The sequence below is a fragment of the Muscardinus avellanarius genome, assembly GCF_963383645.1.
Source record: "Muscardinus avellanarius genome assembly, chromosome: 5".
NCBI classification, from domain to species: Eukaryota; Metazoa; Chordata; class Mammalia; order Rodentia; family Gliridae; genus Muscardinus; species Muscardinus avellanarius.
The window spans coordinates 84,906,110-84,927,896 of NC_137790.1; the positions used below are offsets into that span (position 1 = coordinate 84,906,110).

At 35.8% G+C, this 21,787-nt stretch overlaps 1 protein-coding gene across 3 annotated transcripts in view; it reads right to left on the bottom strand.

The window, feature by feature from the left end:
• Nucleotides 1–21,787, bottom strand: part of LPP (LIM domain containing preferred translocation partner in lipoma) — a gene marked incomplete at both ends in the record, with an annotated part of 650,944 nt that overhangs the window by 390,018 nt on the left and 239,139 nt on the right. For all 3 annotated transcript variants that reach the window (XM_080696758.1, XM_080696760.1, XM_080696759.1), the window contains one exon: nt 7,251–7,363. In XM_080696758.1, coding sequence (XP_080552884.1) covers nt 7,251–7,363 — 113 coding nt within the window. The remainder of the gene's footprint in view (nt 1–7,250; nt 7,364–21,787) is intronic.

Consider the following 21,787-nt stretch of genomic DNA (forward strand, 5'->3'; position numbering starts at 1 on the left):
TTAAACTATTAGCCGGGCGTGGTGGCGCACGCTTGTAATCCCCGCACTTGGGAGGCAGAGACAGGAGGATCGCGCTGGTTCGGAGCCAGCATTGCTGGCTTAAGAGACCCTGTTTCTAAAAGCTAGTACTATTGCAGCAAATGAATGCTTAAGATATTTTTCCACATATCAGAAGAGAATAAACCACTGGTCTAATAAAAACTTGATGTTCTGATCAAGTAGGATCATTAAATGCTGATTAGGAATAGTAGAGTGACTATAAACTGACTTCTAACTAGATGCAGGGTAAAACTGATGAATCAAGAAATCAAGCTTAAAGGCTAAAACCAAAAAAAAAGCGTATTAAATTGGAAAAAGAATCAGATGGGCATTAGATTTCTCACCAGCAAGTACTAAATTAAGAAGTCCTAAATGATAGTGTTTAAATCTTTGCAGAATATTAAGGCAAGGCAAATTTGACCCTACAATCCTATTTGTAGCCAAACTTTATCCAAATATAAAGAAAAATATATGTCATTATCATATATTCAAAGGCTTGGGAAATATAACAATCACATAATGTTTTGATAAAGTACCATGGCAAAGTAAAATAAAATGAAAAAAGAATTAATAAGGAATCATAAATAAGAAAATAGCAAACAAAGAACCAGTACAATAGAAAAGCAAAAACTATGGCTTAACTATTACTAATATGGTTTTACAATTTAGTCTAAGAAATGATTCTTAAAGAAAAGTGTTGTAAATTTTAAAATATTACAACACACTCAACAAATAGTTTTAATAACACAATGAATGAAAAAGTAAGAATACTATTCAAGCTAAATTTGGTTGTACATTGGAGGCAATGTAAAGATAACCTCATAGGTTATTCCAACATATGGCTGAATTGACCTCAACCAATTCTTCCTTAAGACACTTTTGTTCAGTAATTGATTAATCTTTCATCATAGACAGCATGTTATTTTAAAGTAATTGAGTTTATAAGGTCGGGCGTATGTATGTATGTATGCACATATTCCACTATCAATTCCAGGAAAGCCTTAATCATTTTAAATAGAGTCCAAAAATGAGGAAAAGAGGATGAGATACAGCTGAAAGGAAGAGCACTTGCCTAGCAAGGGCAAGGCTCAGGGAAGAAGAAAGAAGAGAAAGAGAAATTCCATGAAAAAAAATATTAAAAATCTAGATGAAACACCTCTTATTGATCCTAGACTTGCTAGTGTCAAAGACATTTTGACAAATTCAGAAACAAAATTTTCCCTCTCTTCTCATCTGAACAGTTAACCAGAGGATGATTCAGAGTGAAAAGCAAACAGGAAAACTTTGACATTCACTTCTAGGAAGTCATTTTCGCCAGAGCCAGCCACATGCCGAAGAATTCATCCAGCTTTGGTAAACACACACTGACCTACATACACGAACCATAAAAGTAGGAGATCATCACAAAGCAAGCTGTTGTAATACTGCTACTGTTGTTTCCAGGCACACAAACAATCTACAAATCAACCAAGTCTTGCTCACCCAAAAGAAACAAGGTGAAAATCCATGAAAAAATCAGTATCCTAGTCATCCCTGTGAGATGTTTTCAGGAGTCAAGACATCCGCGCATTCTCACTCAAGAGAAAAGACAAGTACTTCTCAGGTGAAGATTTTGTTTGACCACTATGTTTTTGCTCTAGATACTTCGTCCACTACCTCCACTCAGGGACCTGGATCTCCTTTACTACCCAGCCTCTGGCTTCCACAGGATACTACCAGGCAATAGAAAGAATGACTCCTATGATAATATTGGTGCAAACTATATAAATCCAGTCCCACTGCCTATTTCCATGGGATACTAAATGCAAGTGGCCACAGTTGCGGATCTTTTTATGGTAGAAATACCTAAAACTGGTGAGGTAAAATATGATAAGACACCATTTACCACACAAACATGACCTTCTAGTTGTTTTCAGAAGAATATGACTGAGTTTGCTTAAAACTATTAGGAGGCTGATTTTAAAGCAAATTATTTCAGTGGTTTCTATTTTTCCTCCTTTTCCCCTCTAATCCTGAGCATAACTTATGCTACTCTGTTCTTCGTTCTTGGGAAAAATCACTTTATTTCCATACTTTATTGATCAATTCCTTGAGGCCCACAACATCTGTCCCTTTCCTGGTCTGACCCTTGCTTTGATTCTTCATTATTTTCTAGGGGGGAAAAAAAAGAAAGGCAGTATGGGGGAATCTTGACAGGACAAATTTCAGTTCAATCAGAAGAAGAAAAATTTAACATTTGGCATAACCAGTTGTGGACAAAAATTGTTGTTTTCTGAGGAGGAGTGTCTGGAATTACACTAGCAAGCATAAACATCTTGTCGTCATGCATAGAAAAGGTTTGAGATTCAGGACCTCGGACCTCTGAGGCCAAGTTTTAAGGATAAGATCTTTAGCATAGGTATCTACTTAGAGAAATAGATTAGTATTAAGTATAGTAAGTATCATTAGTATTCAATTCATACTAATGAACAAGTAAATGAAGTGACTGCTAACAGGTCATTCCAAACCTCACAGACACCAAGGTCAAATGGATCCCAACAAAAAAGCAAACTGAATCCCTCAGTATTCCAAAATTCACCTTGGAAATGAGATTCACAAAACAAAAATCATTGACACTAAAATTATTTGCCCTTTGCAAATTAAAAAAAAATGCTTATATCACAGATAAAATTTTCAGAGAGCCAAAGCTCCAGGAGCACCTAGTTCTTCCAGGTAAAAGGATGTAACCCCCTACTCTGAATCTTAGAGCCTTATAGCTTCACAGAGGAGTAAGACAAAACCAAGAGTACATGGTACAGTGGTAAGAAGATCAAGGACAAATTCAATAAAAGCTTTGTCAGAAACTATAGAACTTTCACCTCCTTGTGTCTCAGTTCCCCCACTTCCAAAGAAAGGGAATTAATTCATTCAGCAAGTACTTGAAAGGGCTGCATCCAGATGCCTGGCACCAGAGGTGAATTAAAGGAGCTGTAAGGTCTTTTTCAGCTCTGAATATCTTACAGTCACACTTAGTAGACATTCTTTTGGCTCTGATATGAAAATCTGGCTGGAAATATAAACAGTCTTCTACAGAAAAACACACATTTACCAGCTATGATTTGGACTTGGCAATATGAGGTTTCACCAGAGCTGAAAGGAAAAGTGCAAAATTTTCTTTGGTGATCATATGACTTTAGGCTGCCTTAGAGCTCACATCTGAAGGTGATATCAGTATGGCTCAAGTAGGGCAGAGCCACCAACACACCCAAGTCACTACTGCCAAATGAAGGGTATGCCCATTTGCACTGAACTTGCTAACAATCTTCCATATGAAGAGTCTCAAAAATAATACACTCTCCCTACCAGATTTGTCCTTTTCCATTTGGCAAACTGTACTTTATTTTTTATCTTTCTCCCTTCTGTTTTATAGAGAACATAAGCCAACATGGCAATAGGCTTTTTGTTTATTTCCTTCCTCTTCAAAAACAAAGCCATGGCTTGAGTACATTTGTCAGAACGAAGTCCACACAGAAAGAGGCTCTTTGTGACTTTATGAAAGCCTCATGAACAAGACAAGGATGCCCACTTTCAACACTTCTATTCAGCACAGTACAGAAAGTCCCAGCCAGAGCAACTAGGCAAGAGAAAGAATTAAAAGGCATCCAAATTGGGGAAAAAATCAAATTGCTCCTGTTTGCAAACAATATGATTATTATATATATATATTATATAATTTATATTATATATTATATAATATATATAATATATATGAGAGAGAGAGAGAGAGAGAGAGAGAGAGAGAGAGAGAGAGAGAACTCTAAAGGCAACACACACACAGTTGCGTGCATGCACATACACACAGGCATGCTTAGAATTTAAAAATTCAGTAACACTGAAGGATACAAAATGAACATACAAAAAAAACGTCAGTAGTGTTTATATTTCAAATCAAACTATCCAAAACAGAAATCTCATTTAAAATAGCTATAAATAAAATGAAATATCTAGGTATAAATTTTAAACAACGAGGTACAAGATCTCTGCAAATAAAAGTACACAACATTGATGAAAACAATGAAAGAGGATATAAATAAGTGAAAAGACATCCCAAGTTCATGGGCCGGGTGATATTTTTTAATGAAACTCATTGGAAAAATTATATTATTATTAATAGTAATATTAATTATACATGATAAGGTTTATAACAAAATATCTGTATGGTCATTGCAGTTAAACAATTTCAAATTGATCTGCGTGTCATTTAATTATCAAAAGGTATGTATATATGTATGTATGTATGTATGTATGTATGTATATATAGAGAGATAGATAGATAGATAGATAGATAATGTTTGTGAGGAAATTGGGGTTTAGTGTTACCTTCTTAGGATAACCCAACTAGAATAAGCTGTTCAACTAGTTTTCAAACAAATCTCTGTCATTAGGCAAAATAACTAGTAGATAAGTAAACATTTAAAATGTAATAGAATGTTGGGCACCACTGAAAATGCCTGTCATCTCAGAGCTTGGGAGGCTAAGGCAGGAGGATCAAAGTTTGAGGCTTTGAAACTTAGAAAGGTTAGAAACTTAAGAAGAACCTGTATCAAAAAAAAATTTTTAAAGGGTTGGGGAAAAGCTGGACATGGGGGTGCACACTTGTAATCCCAGCATTTGGGAGGCAGAGACAGGAGGATCGCAGTTCGCAGACAGCCTCAGCTACTTAGTGAGGCCCTTCACAACTCAGTGATACATTCAAAGATAGAAGGACTAAAAAAATAGGGCTGGGGTGTAGCTGGGATGTAGAATGCCCCTGGGATCCATCCCAAATACAAATAAACAAACAAACAAACAAATAAATAAATAAATAAATAAATAGTTGGGGATATAGCTCAGTGGAACATATACCTAGGTTCCTCAGTTCAATCCAAAGTACTAAAAACAAAATACAACAGAATAATACTTTTTATAACAATCTAGAAAACAAGTGAATTATTTTTAAATTCTGTACATTAAACAATATGTAAAGAACTAGCCTCAACAAAATAAGAGCAAAAGTATATTAAAAAATCAAACTTATAGGGTTTTATATATTTTTATAAAAAATAAGAAAAGTCAACCATACTGTCATATTATTTTATTTACCAAGGATTCTGCTGCATAAAGTAAGTGTAAATTTTATATAAACATCTTGTCACTACCAACATCTGATATTTGAATGTATTAATTTTATTATAGCAAAAATTAAAATTCAGGATATATGAGCAATATATTTGCAAAATAAAATTTTTTATTCTGTTTTTTTCCTCTGGTACTGGGAATTGAACCCAGAAGCATCTACTTCTGAGCTACACCTCTCGCCCTATTTATTAAACAGGGTCTCACTAAGTTGCTGAGGGCCTAAATAGCTGAGGCTAGCTGAGAACCAGTGATCTTCCTGTCTTAGCCTCTCAAGTACTGCGATTTAAACGGGTGTACCATCACACCCGTTCTTTTAATTCTGTTTTGAAGATCTAGTCTCAAAACCGAATTAGAAGAGAAACACACCAAGATATGTTGTATGCATATATGACTATATAATTTTGAATTTCATCAGAATGTATAATGATATTCCACCAATAAACTCTTTTTAAAAAACTGAATTAGAACTTACTAATTTGAGCAGATCAATACTATTAAAAGCTTCTATTAACATCAACTACATGAAAATATACTTCCCAAGAAATCTATCTGGCCCATTCCTTCTTTGTCTCTAAGTCTTTAAGTGTCACTCTCTTAGTGTGACATTACTAACCATATTAGAGAAAGCAATATCATACCCCATCCCTATTTCTCCTGGCACTTATTCCATTCTAATGAACACTTCATAATGCATATATTTTATTTACTTCTACTAAGGCAATAATTGCAAGTTCCATATGGTAAGCTGTCTTTTTAGCTATGTTATTTCTACTACTTGAATAATGTCCACATAGGAATACAGAATATTTATAGAATGAATGAATTGCTTATTACTTTGTCTTCCTCAACTCAAAATTAAAGAGAAATAAAGTAGGGCAATATAGTGGGCATTTAAACAGTTCTTCCTCATGGCTTTCCTTCCTTTATACTTCTTATTGGAAAATTTAAACATACACAAGGTAGATGGTATAACAGAATTAACAGCCAACAGTTATTCATCACAGGTAGCCCTGTTCATTTAGTGGTTTCCTACTTTTATTATTTTTTTTTCATTTTTTTTGGGGGGTTGGTACTGGGGTTCCTAGAAGCCCTTCTACCTCCGGGCTACATTCCCAGACCTATTTTATATATATATATATTTTTTAATTTGGAAACAGGGTCTCGTAAGCCAGCGAGGTTGGCTTCGAACCAGAGCGATCCTCCTGTCTCCACCTTCCAAGCGCGGGGACTACAAGCATGTGCCACCATGCCCGGCATACTTTTATTATTTTAAAGAAAATAGCAGAAACAATTCCATTGCATCTGCCATTATTTCATATGTTTCTCTAAAACACAAGGACTATTGCTTTTTCTTCACTCTATCTTTACTAACATCACGACCTCTAAGACTAAAGCAGTAATTGTATAACTTTATTAATTTCCTATACTACCATCAATGCCATAGTTGGCCTAAATGGTGGTGCTAGTCACCAGTCATCTATTATCACAATCTCAAAACTACTTTATATATCATGGCTGAGTCCAGCCCTGAGTTACTTTGGAATCCACACCCTCTGGAGCATAATACTTCTATACATCATATGTGTGTCCATAATGTACATCCTTGAATTGATCCAGAGGAGAACACCCTAAGGATTTTTACTACTGCTTTTACTAGAAACATGCTGCTGACCAACGTGGGTCCATGATGACCAACCAGAGCCTGAAAATACCCGTCTTACTCATTGAGAATGCAAGGCTTGTGGCTATAGGAAAAAAAGGCAATTAAAAGGTCTGGCTGTGTGTCCCCAGGATAACAAAAAAATGTGGACTTCTCAAACAGCATTCCTAAAAAATTGCTTTGGGTTATGAAACTAAATTAGTAGGTAAAAGGCTTTCTAAGGGCTTCCAAGTGTAAACCAGCAGGGCCCTGAGAAGCTTGAGTGCCCTAGCTCCTTGTAAGCTGCAAAGCTCTCTATTGGTTCTGGATAAATGTTTACTGCAGAAACAATCACTGACTGCATGAGCTTCCTTCTAGTATGGTTTATAGACATGACTTCCCACACAGTTCCTACCTGCGTTTTGAAAGCACCTTCATCAAGGGGTGGTGGAGGAGGGAAGCTTCCGGAGCCAGATGGAAGGACACCAGGGTCATCTAGAGGTGGAGGTGGGGGTGGGAGAAAGTCACCTGCAGAAAGAAAAAAAACATACATGAAGTTAATGATGCACCTTCATAGTACCCCTTAAAAAGATATATTTGCTGGCATTTTACTCCTTTGTAATTGGCTTTAATAGATAATTTTTGCCTTGTATAGCAATTATTCCATATCCTAGCTCTCTTCAGTTTAATTAATAGCCTTAACTTTCAGAGGAAAAGAGGACCAAATTTGATATTTAGAAGTGGCATAAAAGCTATCCTGGTGGGGTCAAGTACATTTAACAAGAGCAGGGAATGTGATTGGTTTGGGGGGATGAGGTTATTGAGTTGTATAAGACATGAAAATTGCCCTCAATAAAATTTTAATCAAATAGAAGAGGAAAACACATGTATGGAAGTAAGGATAAAACAAGACACAATTTATGAAAATTACAAACCAACTTCTGGAAAAATAGCATAAAAGAAATCTTATATCCATGTAGACACATAAAGGTGTCAGTACTGGGTCACATAATTACCCTCAAACATTATGGCATAGAGAGTAAATCCTCTCTAGGCAGAAAGTAAAGGACATATGGAAATACATATAAAAATTCAGGGCTTAGGGAATAAAAAGCAAGTCATTACAGCAAAAAGAGAAATGTAAAATATTATCAGTGGGTGATAAAAATTAGAAAGATAATAAATTCCTAAATATACACATCTAGCAAAGACATTAAATTTTATTTTGAATGCAAAGATATTTGAGCAAGGAACACTGGGTTATAATTTTCTAAAGTTCTAAAGAATATGCAGAACAGATGAGGAGAAGCTGAAATGAGAAACATCTGATTTAGAAAATATAATCCAGGCAGGAAGTAATGAGGCTCAGGAGACCAAGAAATCCCAACTCTGACCAACAAGAATAGTTTTTTAAAGAGACCATCTAATCTCTAAAATCTGAGGTATCAATATATATCTAAATGCTGTAGGACTCATGGTAGATAAGTTACTTAAAAATATTTTTCACAATAAGTCTTACTGGGAAAACAGAAATTCCTTTATATTACCATTTTTTTCCCTGTTACAATTTTTTTTTTTTTTTTTTTTTTTTTTTTTTTGGTGGTGGTACTGGGGGTGGAACCCACCTCCGGGCTACACTCCCAGACCTATTTTTATAATTTTTATTTGGAAACAGGATCTCTTAAGCCAGTGTGGCTGGCTTCAAACCTGCGTGATCCTACTGTCTCCGCCTCCCAAGCGTAGGGATTACAAGCGTGTGCCACCATGCCTGGCTACAATAATGCTTTAATGTTTTTGATGTGTCAGAGAAGCATTCTCCACTACCTATGGATAAGGAGCTTTCCCTTGTATTTCACCTGTTCGACATTTAGCTGTACTGTAACAGTTTCCATCATTAAAATGAATTGTTTTGGGATAGTATCAAAATGTCTTAACTTATGGGTTTGGAGAAAGAAGAATCTAAAAATGGAAAGAAGGGTACAGTGCAAAGACAGTGAGTTTGGAGATTCTGGCACACTTTTGAAAAGGTTCACTTGGCCTTTGTTGGCTATATAAACAATAGTATTCAAATTTGAAGAGTAGCTAACAGCTGCCAAGACTAGCCCCCAGCCAAGTTTAGACAACTAAGCAGTCAAACACATTATCTCTAGAGTATTAGGCTTATTGGACTCCTACCATGAATCAGATAATGTGCTAAGAGTTTCATATACTACCTCTTACTTATAAAATGATAATGGTTCTCAAACGTCAGAGTTCCTCAGAATCTCTGAAAGGTCTTGCTAAAATATAGGTTGCTTGGTGGCACTGCCATAGATTCTGATTCAGTAGGTTTGGGAAAGGGCCCAGTAATTTTCAGTTCTTTTATATATATTATATATTACATATATATTATATATTAATACTTTTATTGGTGCATTATAATCTCACATCATAATGTAGTTCATAATGAATGACAGAGACATATATGCAGAAGCTCTTGGTGGGTAATGCACATTTCTAATACCTTTCCAGAGGATTCTCATGCTATTGGACCTACGACCATATTTTGAGATCTACTGCATTAAGCAAAGTGGTATATTATCCTACTTCAGACTCACAGAATTAGAAAAGTTCTAAAACTTATGTCACATAAAAATGTTCTTTTACTCTTTTGGGTGGCATAAATATGGAAATATACTTTGTACCTGTCCTCATTAGGGTCGTAACTCTCAAATATGTTTATTAACTCCATTCCATGACACTCAACACTGATTATATACTAGAATCACTATGGAATTTTTTATTTCTTATTAATGCACTGCAGTCATATATCTTGATGATAGAGGCATACATGCACAAATCATTCATTTAGCCCTTCTCCAATTCCCTCCCCTTCCCCCATGCTCATGTTTTGCTTTGTGATTGACTTTAGTATGTTTGTGAAGGTATGTCGTGGACATTAGGGAATTTCCCTCTTTCCCCTCCCATTCCCCACACTGAAAATGCTAATGTTCAAAATTCTCCCTTAGGCCAACTCAATCAGAATCCCAAGAGTGGAGTAAAAGAAGCAGCAAAAGGGGGTGAGGCAACATGACCCAGGACTGAGGAGATCCTCATGTGTAGGCAGGATTGAGAAACCCTCCTTTGGCCACAGGCTGGGTCAAAAGTAATCAATAGCTATTAAGTAAAAAACACTGTCATCAAGTTCTTTTCTGCCTTTAGAAATCATAAAATATGAGAAAATGCATGAAATAAGATCTGAAGTTATGAGGCAAAGAAGATCTAGTTTGCTGCAGCCATGGCTACTAAATTGTCCTTCACAGACTAATTTTCTACTCCAATGTTCTATCAAAACCTATGTCTTCTTTATACTAATTGTTCCCTTTATTATGTGGATTGAACCCAAGGGCATTCTACCTCTGAGCCATATTGCCAGCATTTTTTTTTTTTAATTTGAGGCAGGATCTCACTAAGTTACTGAGGATCTAAGTTGCTGAGGCTGGTTTCCAAACTGTGATACTCGCGTCTCAGCCTTACAAGTACTAAGAGTGCCACACCCAGCCCTTCATACTCACTTTAAAACAGGATTTCTGAGAACTCTTAGAATTCAACAGATTCTTATATATATGTTATATATCAGACATATGTAGCTGATGTTATATATGTTATATTATATTATATATATATCAGATGCATATATGATATGTATATCATATAGAATTACCAGAGTATCACATACTATCAAAACTAAATGAAATTCCAAGATCACATTATGAAAGAAAAACAAAACCCACAAAAGCCAGATGAACAGTGCAAAATATAACAGCAAATTAGACTAGGAGTGAAGGGCACAAATGCTGTGTTTGAGGTCTCTGAGGTCCCTTCCAATGGTACTCTTCTTTGCCCTATATCTGTAAGAGAACATAAATATAGAGAGGAGGAGGCTGATGACAGACCTGGGAGGGGGGAAAAGAGCAAAAAAGGAACATGGAATGTATTTTTCTTAAAGAAATGAGTTAATGAAACAAAGGTCATAATTCTAGACAAAAACAGGTAGATTGTGTGGGAGGGGTACTAGGGGTACCACTAAGTAGCTGAGGCTGGCTTCGAATCTGTGCAATCCTCCTGTCTCAGCCTCCCATGTGTGGGGATTACAAGTGTGCACCACCACGCCCAGCATAGGTAGATTTTTTTTAAAGCCCTAGTGATAACCTCATAATTATCTTCTTTATTTAGACCAATTATTAAGTCAGACCAAAGTGTTCAGTTTTATCAGCTTAACCATCAAAGGCTTCTTACTGCATTCTTTAAGAGAAAGCATATTTTTAGAAGATGTAGAAGAAAGGGTATATGTCTGGAAAACAAATACAAACATGATACAAGGAAAAAAAAATGTGTTTTTAGAGGGAACTGTGAACTAGCTGAAAGAGCAGGAAGGAAAAACAGTCATTATTTTAAATCAGAATAAGAGTTATGAGAATTCTTACTTATAGCCCATTATTTCAATAGACAGCCATGTATGATGTCCTATGTTTAATAATGTCTATATATGTGTGGATATGTTATCATAAAGAATTTTTTGAATGGATTCTCAAAAAACTGAACAGCAATGTGCCATTAAGAAGTTGCAACTGAGAAACAAGAGTGGAAGGGAAACTTACTTTTCGTTACACAAATTTTTAACTTGTCACTCTTTTATTCATTCATTTTATTCTTTTATTTAGTACTCCCCACCCCACTCCCTTGCTGCAGACTGGGTTAGAGGAAACTCAGCTCCTTATCTTTATCCCCTGAGGGAATCTTAAGCTTGCATTTCAAGTTTGGCCCCCAGCATTCTGGAAGGAGTAGGAAGTGGCCCTGACTTCTCCATGGGAAACAGCTCCACTCTGCTTTGTACTCTTCCAATAGCACAAACATACAAAACATAAATATTTAGTATCTAGAAATGTTATATGTCCAAACATTCAGCTGAATGAGGTTTTTTAAACCACTAGGAAATGCTGTGATGTAACAAAGACCAAGAGAATAATTGAACACAAGTCTCATTTAACGTATCACCTCTCAGCCTTCTTAAACTACTGATTCATTGGTTTTTAACTAAAAATATAAAAGAAATTGATCTGATTCACCCAGTGTATAAGGCAATGTAATTGAGGGGAATGGGAGGGAGGAAGAAGGAAATTCTCTAATGTAAAGGATGTACATTAACAAACATATCAAAGACAAATCATTAAGCCAAACATGAGAAGAAGGGAGGTCTGAGGGAATGGGGTGGGAATTGGGTAAGGGCTAACTGGGTGGTGTGTGCATATATGCCTCAACCATCCTGTACTCCATTAAGATGTACAGCTACAATGCACCAATAAAAAAAATTTGAAAATAAAGACAAAGCCTTCCCATGTCTTTCCCCATCCCACTTCTGTTCTGACCTCTGAAAAGGGAGGAACATGCTAATATTTAGTCTGATCCAACTTCTGCTTTAAAAACCTGTTTTATTTTTCTCTTACTGTTTTGTTTTTGTTGTGTTGTGTTGTATTGTATTTGCGAAAGAGCCCTGCTTTTTCACCCAGGCTGGCCTCACACTTAATTCCTGCTGCTTCAGTTTTCTATGCCACTAGGATAGGTGTGTGCACTGTACCCAGTAAATCTCGGTTTTAGAAAGAAGTACCCATGGAAGTCCCTTTATTATAATTCTTGCTTCGGATGTATGCAATATTGGCTCCCAGAACAGTCTTTCCACTGTTGTCTGAAGTATCCTTCTTGGCTACAAAAAGGAGGATCGGAACACCAAGCCCTATGCTTGAAGTTTGTAGCTCACAGTGCATACTGGCTCCCCAGATAAGGAATTGTGAGGTGATGGGAATAAAAAGCCTGCCTATTCTAAAGCCAAAGGCTGTGTACCATCTCATTGCAACCACAGACCTCTACTCCAGTGGGAGATGAAGCACTCATGGAACTATTAATAAAGCAATGCCTGGGTTCCCACTTTACTCTTGTTCTTTGAGTGTCCAGCTCCTTTGAGAGCTCTCAAGAAGTGCTCATTACCAGGACAAGGCTTGGGTGTTTCTGGTTGCTTGTCCTCAAATCCATAAAAATAGCAACACTCACTTTTATATCAATGATATATACTCCCCTCTAAATGAGAAGATATTGACCTTGACTTTATTTTTTTTTAATTTCATGCTCTACATACTTAGATTCCAGGTTCATATTTTGTATAACTATACCTTAGAAAAATTGATCTATTATTCTTCCATTTTGATTTCCCAGTTTAACTAAAATTAACTTGTTCTTGAAAGGCAATTAATATTCTAATAGATGTCATTTCAAAAGTATGTTTAAAAGAGTGATGACAAATAAAAAATGTTTGAGGTGATAGATACATTAGTTATCCTTTTTCCAAAACATTACATGTACATCATTGTATGAATTTGTATATGTCAATTAAAATTAATAGATAAATAATTTTAAAAATAATAAACTGGGCATGGTGACATACAGCTGTGGTCCCAGTATTTCAGAGACTGAGACAATAGGATTACGATTTCGAGGCTGGCCTCAACAACTTAGAGACCTTGCTTCAAACTAAAAAAATAAAATAGAGATGGGGGATATAGCTTGGAGATAGAATGTTCTGGGTTCAATCCCCATAATAATAAAGGTATCAAATGCTCAAAATCACTTATAAAATTTAATTCAGCAATACCATTTTTAATAAATTACCCTGCAAAAAGTAACTAAAGAGAATGCATAGAAGCATATAATAATGGAATCTTCTTTTAATTGCAATATAATAGAAAAATCAGAATACTCTTCAATATTGACTAAATAAATTTTAGTCAATTACATGCTAGAAAACTGGGAGGTCATCAGAATGATACTCATCCATTATCTGTCATCTATTTATTCACTGAGTGCCTCTTAGGAATCAGGCATAATTCAAGATCCTAGGGGAGAAGAGAATGAACAAAAAAATAAATGAATAAAATAAAAAGTGCTAACCTCAAGGGATTTATACTATAGCAGGAGGAGAAGGATGATTAAGAAATTAAGAAATAAAAAGTACTGAGCATCAAATGGTGTTAAGTATTATAAAGAAAGATGGAGAGAGGAATAGAGATAGAACTGCTAGGGTGGTGGTGGGATGTTGCAAGTTTAAAGGAAAGTGTTGAGAATGCCTCACCAAGGTGGTATTTGGGCAAAGACTTAAATCAAGTGAGGGAGTGAGTCATGGAGTATCTGGGGGAAGAGCATAAAAACTGATATAAAGTAAGGAAAAAAGGACAACTGAATAGTGCCCATAATATGGCCTCAATTTTCTATAAAACAGTATGTTAATAGAGGACTGCAACTTATGGAATAATAAGTACACTGTATTCTCATTCCTTTTGACTTAATTACCATAAAATAAGTGTGAATTACAGCCATGTATTTTTTAAGAATCAAAAAGATGATACTCTGAAATGAATTGCAGAATCTACTCAAACCCAGTGTTTAATTTTAATGCATCACTATATTTACCCAAGCCAAAATTTAATGTGCTGTCATCTTTCTAAATATCTTAGCTTGAAATGCTCTTGGAGATTCTCAAATTAAAAGCAAGAATTATTATCTTTAAAGTAGATGACGTCTCTCTGATTTTAAATTGGACAGTTTTACTCCATATTTAGCAAATGCAAAAATCTCTGGTATTTCACAAAGTTAAGCATCTTCTTATTTAATTACAGATAAATGCACTTTGTACAAAGGTGATACACCTTCGTGTATTACATCTAAATATACTCTATTTCTCTATCATATCTTGTTTTCAATTTGTTGGATAAAAAATTTAATTTTTCAAATAATATAAAAAAGGAGGTGAGTCTGGATCTGAAAAGGGTTATAACCAAAAAGCACTTTTTAACACACCAAGAGTTATCTGTCTTACAAACATAGTAAATGCTATCCAAATAACAAATCACATCTTATACTTTGACCTCCAGGATTGGGCATTCAAATGTATAAGGTAAGGAGTTGAGTTTGACGCATCAGTTATCTACCAGCTATTGAAATATCTTCAGCCTTAATATTAAAAAATGAAAATTTTCTGCTCTAAGAAAGTAAATAAGAACTAAAAATTCATGTTGTAGATGAAGAATGAGATAAGTTCCCATGGAAGAAAAAAAAAAAACAATAACAACAATAAAAAAAAGTGTTAATTTACCACTCAAAAAAGCAATTGGAAAATAAATACCGGAGTGCTGAGAGAATCTTCCCCAAATACCCCTTCGATACAAGACATCAGCTAGGGGTATTCAGTGAGGCCAGAAGCTCACTTCCCTCCAAAGACAGCAAGAGTGCTTGAGGGAGTGTGGTTTCACAATAAAACACTTTAAATAGGTATATTAAAACTGATTTCATTCCAGCTCAATCAGGATATACAGTAAACCATCCTCATTTTCAATGATAACACGTCAATCCTTAATGACTAGATCTAGTGTAAGATATATTCCAATCTTAGTTGAACTGCTTATCTATTTGTTTTTCCTCTACATTATGAGATCTTTGAAAACAGGCTTCTTGCTTTACTAATCTCTACATAGAACGTATAGAACACTTAGCAGGTATTAATTATATAGCAATGTAGCAATTATGATTATAAATTACTAAGATGAACATATGTGCATATATGTACATAAAACATACTACATATACATATACATATATACTCAACTGCATAAAATCAACACTTTATAATATTTTAAAAATCCACATGTATACTTTTTCTATAACCAATTCTGTCCCTTTCCAATTATTGGCATAAGTCCTCAGACCCATCAATAATAAAATACTCGCAGGTCATAGGTATCCCATGATACTAACAGTTGGGCAGATAATAACATCAGTCTGAAAGTAGCGACCTAGTTGGCCTTTTTTTTTCTTCCCTTTATTTGTTTTTTGTTTGTTTATTTTTGGTTGTTTAAAAGTGATATAATTGACTGCATGTCTCTAAAACACAATAACTGAGCCCTCATCCCTAAGTCACCATCCAATTTGCGGGCATCCCAGTCTCCAAAAACACTTTCTTCTGCAATAAAAGACCTCAGGATAGATCTTAACAGTATCTATACCCTGCTGAGGAGGTAGAAAAGAAGTAGGCAGATAGGGAAGAGGCCTAGATAGAAAAATTTAATTTCCTGAGGGACAACTAATACTAATTAACTTCCAAGGTTCCTAAAAAGAGACCAGCCCTTCCAAGGTTCAGAGATAAGAATGACCAAAGCTTCACAAAACCATCTGTTTACTAATCAACAAACCCAGGAGACATCCCTGGAGCAAGTCTGACACCTCTACTGAAAGAAGGAGACCCCTCAAGGAAATGCAAATATCCTATGCAAATTTTAAGAACTGCCTCCCAGACTCCAAGTAACAGAGGAGTTACCAAGATAGAAAAACCCCTAAACTAGTCACCAGGACGGTTACCCCTCCCCTTTGGGGAGCTTTTCTCTCTCGCAGGTCACATTTGCTTTGAGAGAAGGTGGGTGCAATTGAAGGTACTTGGCCTGGGCTACACTCGGATAGTGACCTAAAGGCCTCCACTGGACATCAAGGCAGACCAGGGCCCCTAGGAGCGACTTGCACTTATATTCTGGCAGATCGCGTGGACTTTGGGAGAAAGCAGCTTGCAACTGAAGGCATTTGGCTTGGGCTACACTCGGGTAGGACCTGAAGGCAGCTGATGAACACCAGAGCCCCGACAGCCCTTAGAGGTGTTCTGCCACTTTCCCTATTCTTTTCTGGCAGATCACGTGGACTTTGGGAGAACACAGCTTGCAACTGAAGGCATTCGGCTTGGGTTACCCTCAAGTATTGTCCTGAAGGCAGCTGCTGGGCACCAGAGTCCTGACAGCCCTTAGAGGTGTTCTGACACTTTTCCCTATTCCCTGCTGTTTCCAATAAACTTCTTGCTCCCCTTCCTGCCATCTGCAGGTGTCATTCTTCGCTCGCCGCAGACAAGAATCCGGTAAGGAAAGGCCGTGTTTCTTGTCAAGAGACCCCATTTCACTATAAGGTATATGTAGAATGGCCTCAAAATCCTCCAGGAATTTTTTAGCATTAGCTCTCATATGATGAAAAATAGAGATGGAACAGGAAAATGAAGGAAGGGAAGGGGAGCTATATGAACAGAATCTCAAAACCTCAAGCTTGAGGTGATGAAACCATCTGACCTTTAACCAAATGTGTCCATCAGAACTTCTTTCTACTACATATACTAAACCTCTCTCTAGGATTCCTAAATCAGAATCTTTGTATTTGGAACCTAGACACAGTATATTATAAAAGCTTTCTGGAGGATTCTGATGGGTTACCTGGCCGAATATCACTGACTGCCATGAACAATAAAGGCTGAGGAACTGAGATTACAGAAGATTACAGAGAAATGGTAACTGGAGAGGATACTAGGCCATAAATTAGTAGGACATTTGATGATATGTAAATAAGCTTTATGTGTTAGTTCATTGTACTGTGCTGGTGGTTTTGATAAGCCTCCTGTAGTTATGCAGATGTCAACATTTGGGGAAAAAGTGCAAATTAAATGAGAATCTTTTACACTGTTTTTTAATGTTTCTATAAAGTCTAAAATTATTTCAGACTAAAAAGTCAAATTTTATTTTTAAATCTTAAGGAAAATGAAATCACTGAATTAGCTCAATTACTTCATTTTATAGATAAATTTCCCACGAATGTGTTAAATAACCAGAGTATGGAATCATACCCAGAAACCAACAGTGACCCCAAATCTCCTAACTTCTAGCTGAAGAAATATTTACTACAAGATATGGCCGACTGAGTGTGAGAAACTGCGATCGCTTGGGAATGATGAGGAGATGCCTTTCTACCCTTGTAACTTCAGAAGACTGTGAATAAGTGAAGAGGTTGCTCTTTTGGAGACTTCTAGTAGATGACCAGGAACACATGAGATACTTGTAACAAAATACAAGCTGAAGCAACCATTTGAGCTTGAAGATCAGCAGCAACAAAATTCCTTAAAATTTCCCTTTTTCCCAAACTGGGGGGCCTATTTTCATGCTTCCAGACAAGCCCAAGGACAAGAGCAGCTATCAGAGGCAAAGGTCTTCTGCCATTTCTCCAGTCTTCATATTTTATGCACTTCTTACTGAGAAATTCTTGTTACTATTTATACAAAATGATGCCAACCATTACTCACTCTCCTTCAACCCTGCCATTTATTTCATCAAGTCTAAAGCTTAACAAATGCATAAATGCTTTAAAAATAATCAAATAGAAACACTCATTTCATTGCAAGGTGGTTGTTTTTTGGCATGTATTTTCCCCCCACAGGAATACTGGAGCTGACAGGTACTTGCTCTAAAAATTTACTTCACCACCTGCTAGCTGAAACATTGCTTTCATGGATTTATATTGTATTAAAAGGTCACTGGCTGTTTAAGTCTTAAACAGTTTTAACCATTCTAAAAGTCTCTTAACAGTAAGAAAAGGAAGCTCAGAACAAACAGCAGCAGGGACTCTAATTAAAAGGGCCAATTCATCTAATTTTATTTGGGGTTAATTATTCAGGATTCACTCTTTGATGTGTAAGGAATAGCAATTAGTAATTTTAGTGATTTGAGAATCATTGGAGGTGTAATCAGTTAAAATGAGTGAGTGTTTACAACACAAGATGGTGAATTAGTCTCTCTCAGCTGGAGAACAGGAACATTAGGCTACAAGAGATCAAGGCTAAGGATTTCAGACCCGAGTGATAATAGTCACTTCAAAATAAAACACATGTCAACAGCCATCTAGCACCCTGTTTACTCTGAGCTAAGTAAGACAGGCCATAGATGCTTCTAGATTCTAATATCTTTACCCAGATCTTCATTTTCTGCTGCTGTCCCCAGTCACTTTCCTCTATTTGGCTCTTGCCACCATGGTAACCATAAATGTGTGACATTAAAAAAGTGATTTTACATGAATAGACCATTTATAAGCAACATAAGACCAGAGTTATCATGGAGCTCACTGATTTCTTGTTTTTCTGATGCTGTTTGAGCATCACCAACTAAACTTGAAGCCAGTACTCAAAGCTGAATTCATATATGTTATGCCACAGACCTGCTGACCTCTTCTTGTATTCCCCATTTTTCTATTTAAAACGATTCTCTCAATCAAAAAAGCCAAACACACTTCCCTTTTTTTTTTTTTTGTCTCAACCATCTACTCTGAATATGAATAAGCCAAATTAAATTACAAGGGTCATTAGATAAATGAGGAGAGAGAACAGTACAATAGTGAAAAGGATTTGGGGGAGGAAGGTGGAAGGAAAAAAGAAAAACTGATAAAGAAAACAGTTCAAATAAGGCTATGCCCATATATTTATGTATCACTATCGATTTCGCTAATATGTAGGATTCAAGGAAAGCAATATGGGATCCATAGAGAAACATACTAGGTGCTGTGTGTACATGCATTTGTATCACTTTAAATCCCACTATGATGTGGGATTTAAATAAATACAATGCATTAGTAAAGATAAAAAAAGAAAAAAATACAGCCATCTTTTTATTCATTTCAACTTCATCCATATGACTAAACACCAACATACTTAATTCATAGGTACCTCATATGCACACTAAAGAAATAGCCTAACTGGGGACCATTCTTCTTAGTCCTTTCCAAAGTACCTTATACAGTGTGGCCAAATTGAAAACATTCATTGATGTCCCCACCTCCTGAATGGACAAAATAGTCTTGGGGGAAAAATAAAAGACAGAATTGGGTAATTCTTGCTTCCTGATTTCACAACTAATCAAAAAGCTATGCAAATCAAAACAATGTGATATTGGCATAAGGTCAAATATATAGACTACTGGAATAGAAGAGAACTCACAGAAATAAACCTTCTCCTATGTGGTAAACTGGTTCTATGGCATTTATGCTTTATAGTTTAAAAGCATTGGATGTTTAGTGAAAGCCCTGTTTGGAGCTTTATGATTTAACAGTATCTTATTTTGAATGAAAGAAACCCGATAGTTCCATGAACCTATTATGAGAAAACAGAAACCACATAAACTCTTCTTAGCATACAACCCCTATAATGTTCTCATCCGTATGTATCTTTTGAGATTAATGCTATAAACAGTAGCCCTAGGCATTTTAAATTTCACAGTGCACAGCCTTTTTATAATGATATATATTAGATATTTGTGGGTTACAGTATGATCATTTGATACATGTATACAATGTATAATGATAAAATCAAGGTAATTTATATATGTAACTCTTCAGACAATGATTTCTATGTGTTCAGAACCTTCAGACTCTTCTATTTTTAAATATACCATAGATTGTTGTAGATTAGCTACCCCATAGTGGTTTGCACATCCCTGATGCTTAGTGATTTTACATATCTTTTATATACATCCCATAAAACAACTGGAATTAATTACTTCTAGTTAACACTGCTTTGTTGTCCTTAAACTCTGTTCATTTCCCACTTAATGACCCTTCTTTAGTGACCGCTATTCCACTCTTTTCTTTGATGAGACTGATTTTTGTGTTTGCCAAAGAGTTAAGACAAGTGGTATTTGTTTTTCTGTGTCTCACTTATTTCATTTAACCTGATGGCCATCCATGCCGCTGCAAATGATAGGTTTTCATTCTTTTTTATGGCTGAATATTATTTCATCATGAGTGTATACTACATTTTCTTTAATCAATAACCCATTGATGTATACCTTGGTTGATTCTATAATTGTGAATAAGTGTACAGGTCCCTATAATAGTTTCATTCTCTATATAGACAGTACAGTTAATGAATCATACAATAGTTCTATTTTTAGTATTTTGAGGAATCTCCAGACTTTTCTATAGTGGCTATATTAATTCCCAATAATACAATTTAAGCTTCTTTCCTTTTTTCTGAATCTTTATTATCACACCCCCTCCCCTTTTTTGGTCTTTTTGATAGATTTTTTTTTTTTTTTTTTTTTTTTTACCTATGATGAGATGTTATCTCATTGTGATTTGGTTTCCATATCTCTGATATTTGGTGATGTTACATTGCTGGAGGCCTTGCTAAGTTGCTGAGGCTGGCCTCAAACCTGTGATCCTCCTGTCTCAGCCCAACAATGGCTTCTTCCCACTTCTAGACCTCTTTAGCACTTCTAGAGTACTTATTGTGTCTACTGTGAAAAGTGCTTGATCCATTTACTTCACTGACCAAGAACTTTCTGAGGGCAGACTCCAAGTATACATCATCATTCTAGCCCAACAGCACCTCTTTCCACGGGTCAAAGAGGAGAAATGAGGAAGAGTTGAGGAAATATTTGCTGAGTGGGTATGTACATAGATTGTGGACAACAATGCAAGTTGAATTCTAGCCAAATAAGCTACTCTTTATGGAAAACCTTAAGGATTGATGTGAGCACCAGTTTCGAAATACATGTGTGTATGTGGTGTCTTGTATCTGTGCATGTGTATGTGTGTGTGCGTGTGTGTGTGTGCGTGCGCGCATGAGAGAGAGATTATAATTACAAGACTAAAAGACCCAATTGAACATCAGCATGAAATAATCTTTACAAAAGAAGTACTTGATCAGTGTCACAGCTAGCCATATATATATGTGAAATAGCCTTGTGATATTAAAATAAATACATGCTATATTCTTGAACCTTTTACTAGCTATGGGAACATGGGCAAATGATAGAATTTCTCAATTTGAGTCTCAATTACAGCCCTTATCTTTTATACTGCCTTGTGTTACAGAGACCAAGAGAGAAAAATTTTAAAATGCTTTGAAAACTATAATGTCCTACCTAAACACAAGTTACTCTCTACTGTGAGATGATTCTTTATGTAGCTTAATGATAAGCACTTTCTTCATAAAGATTTAGAAACTGAAACAATGTATTTGCTGAGTATATGCCATATATTAAACATGGCTTGTAGCCCACTCTGGTTCCAAAGAAT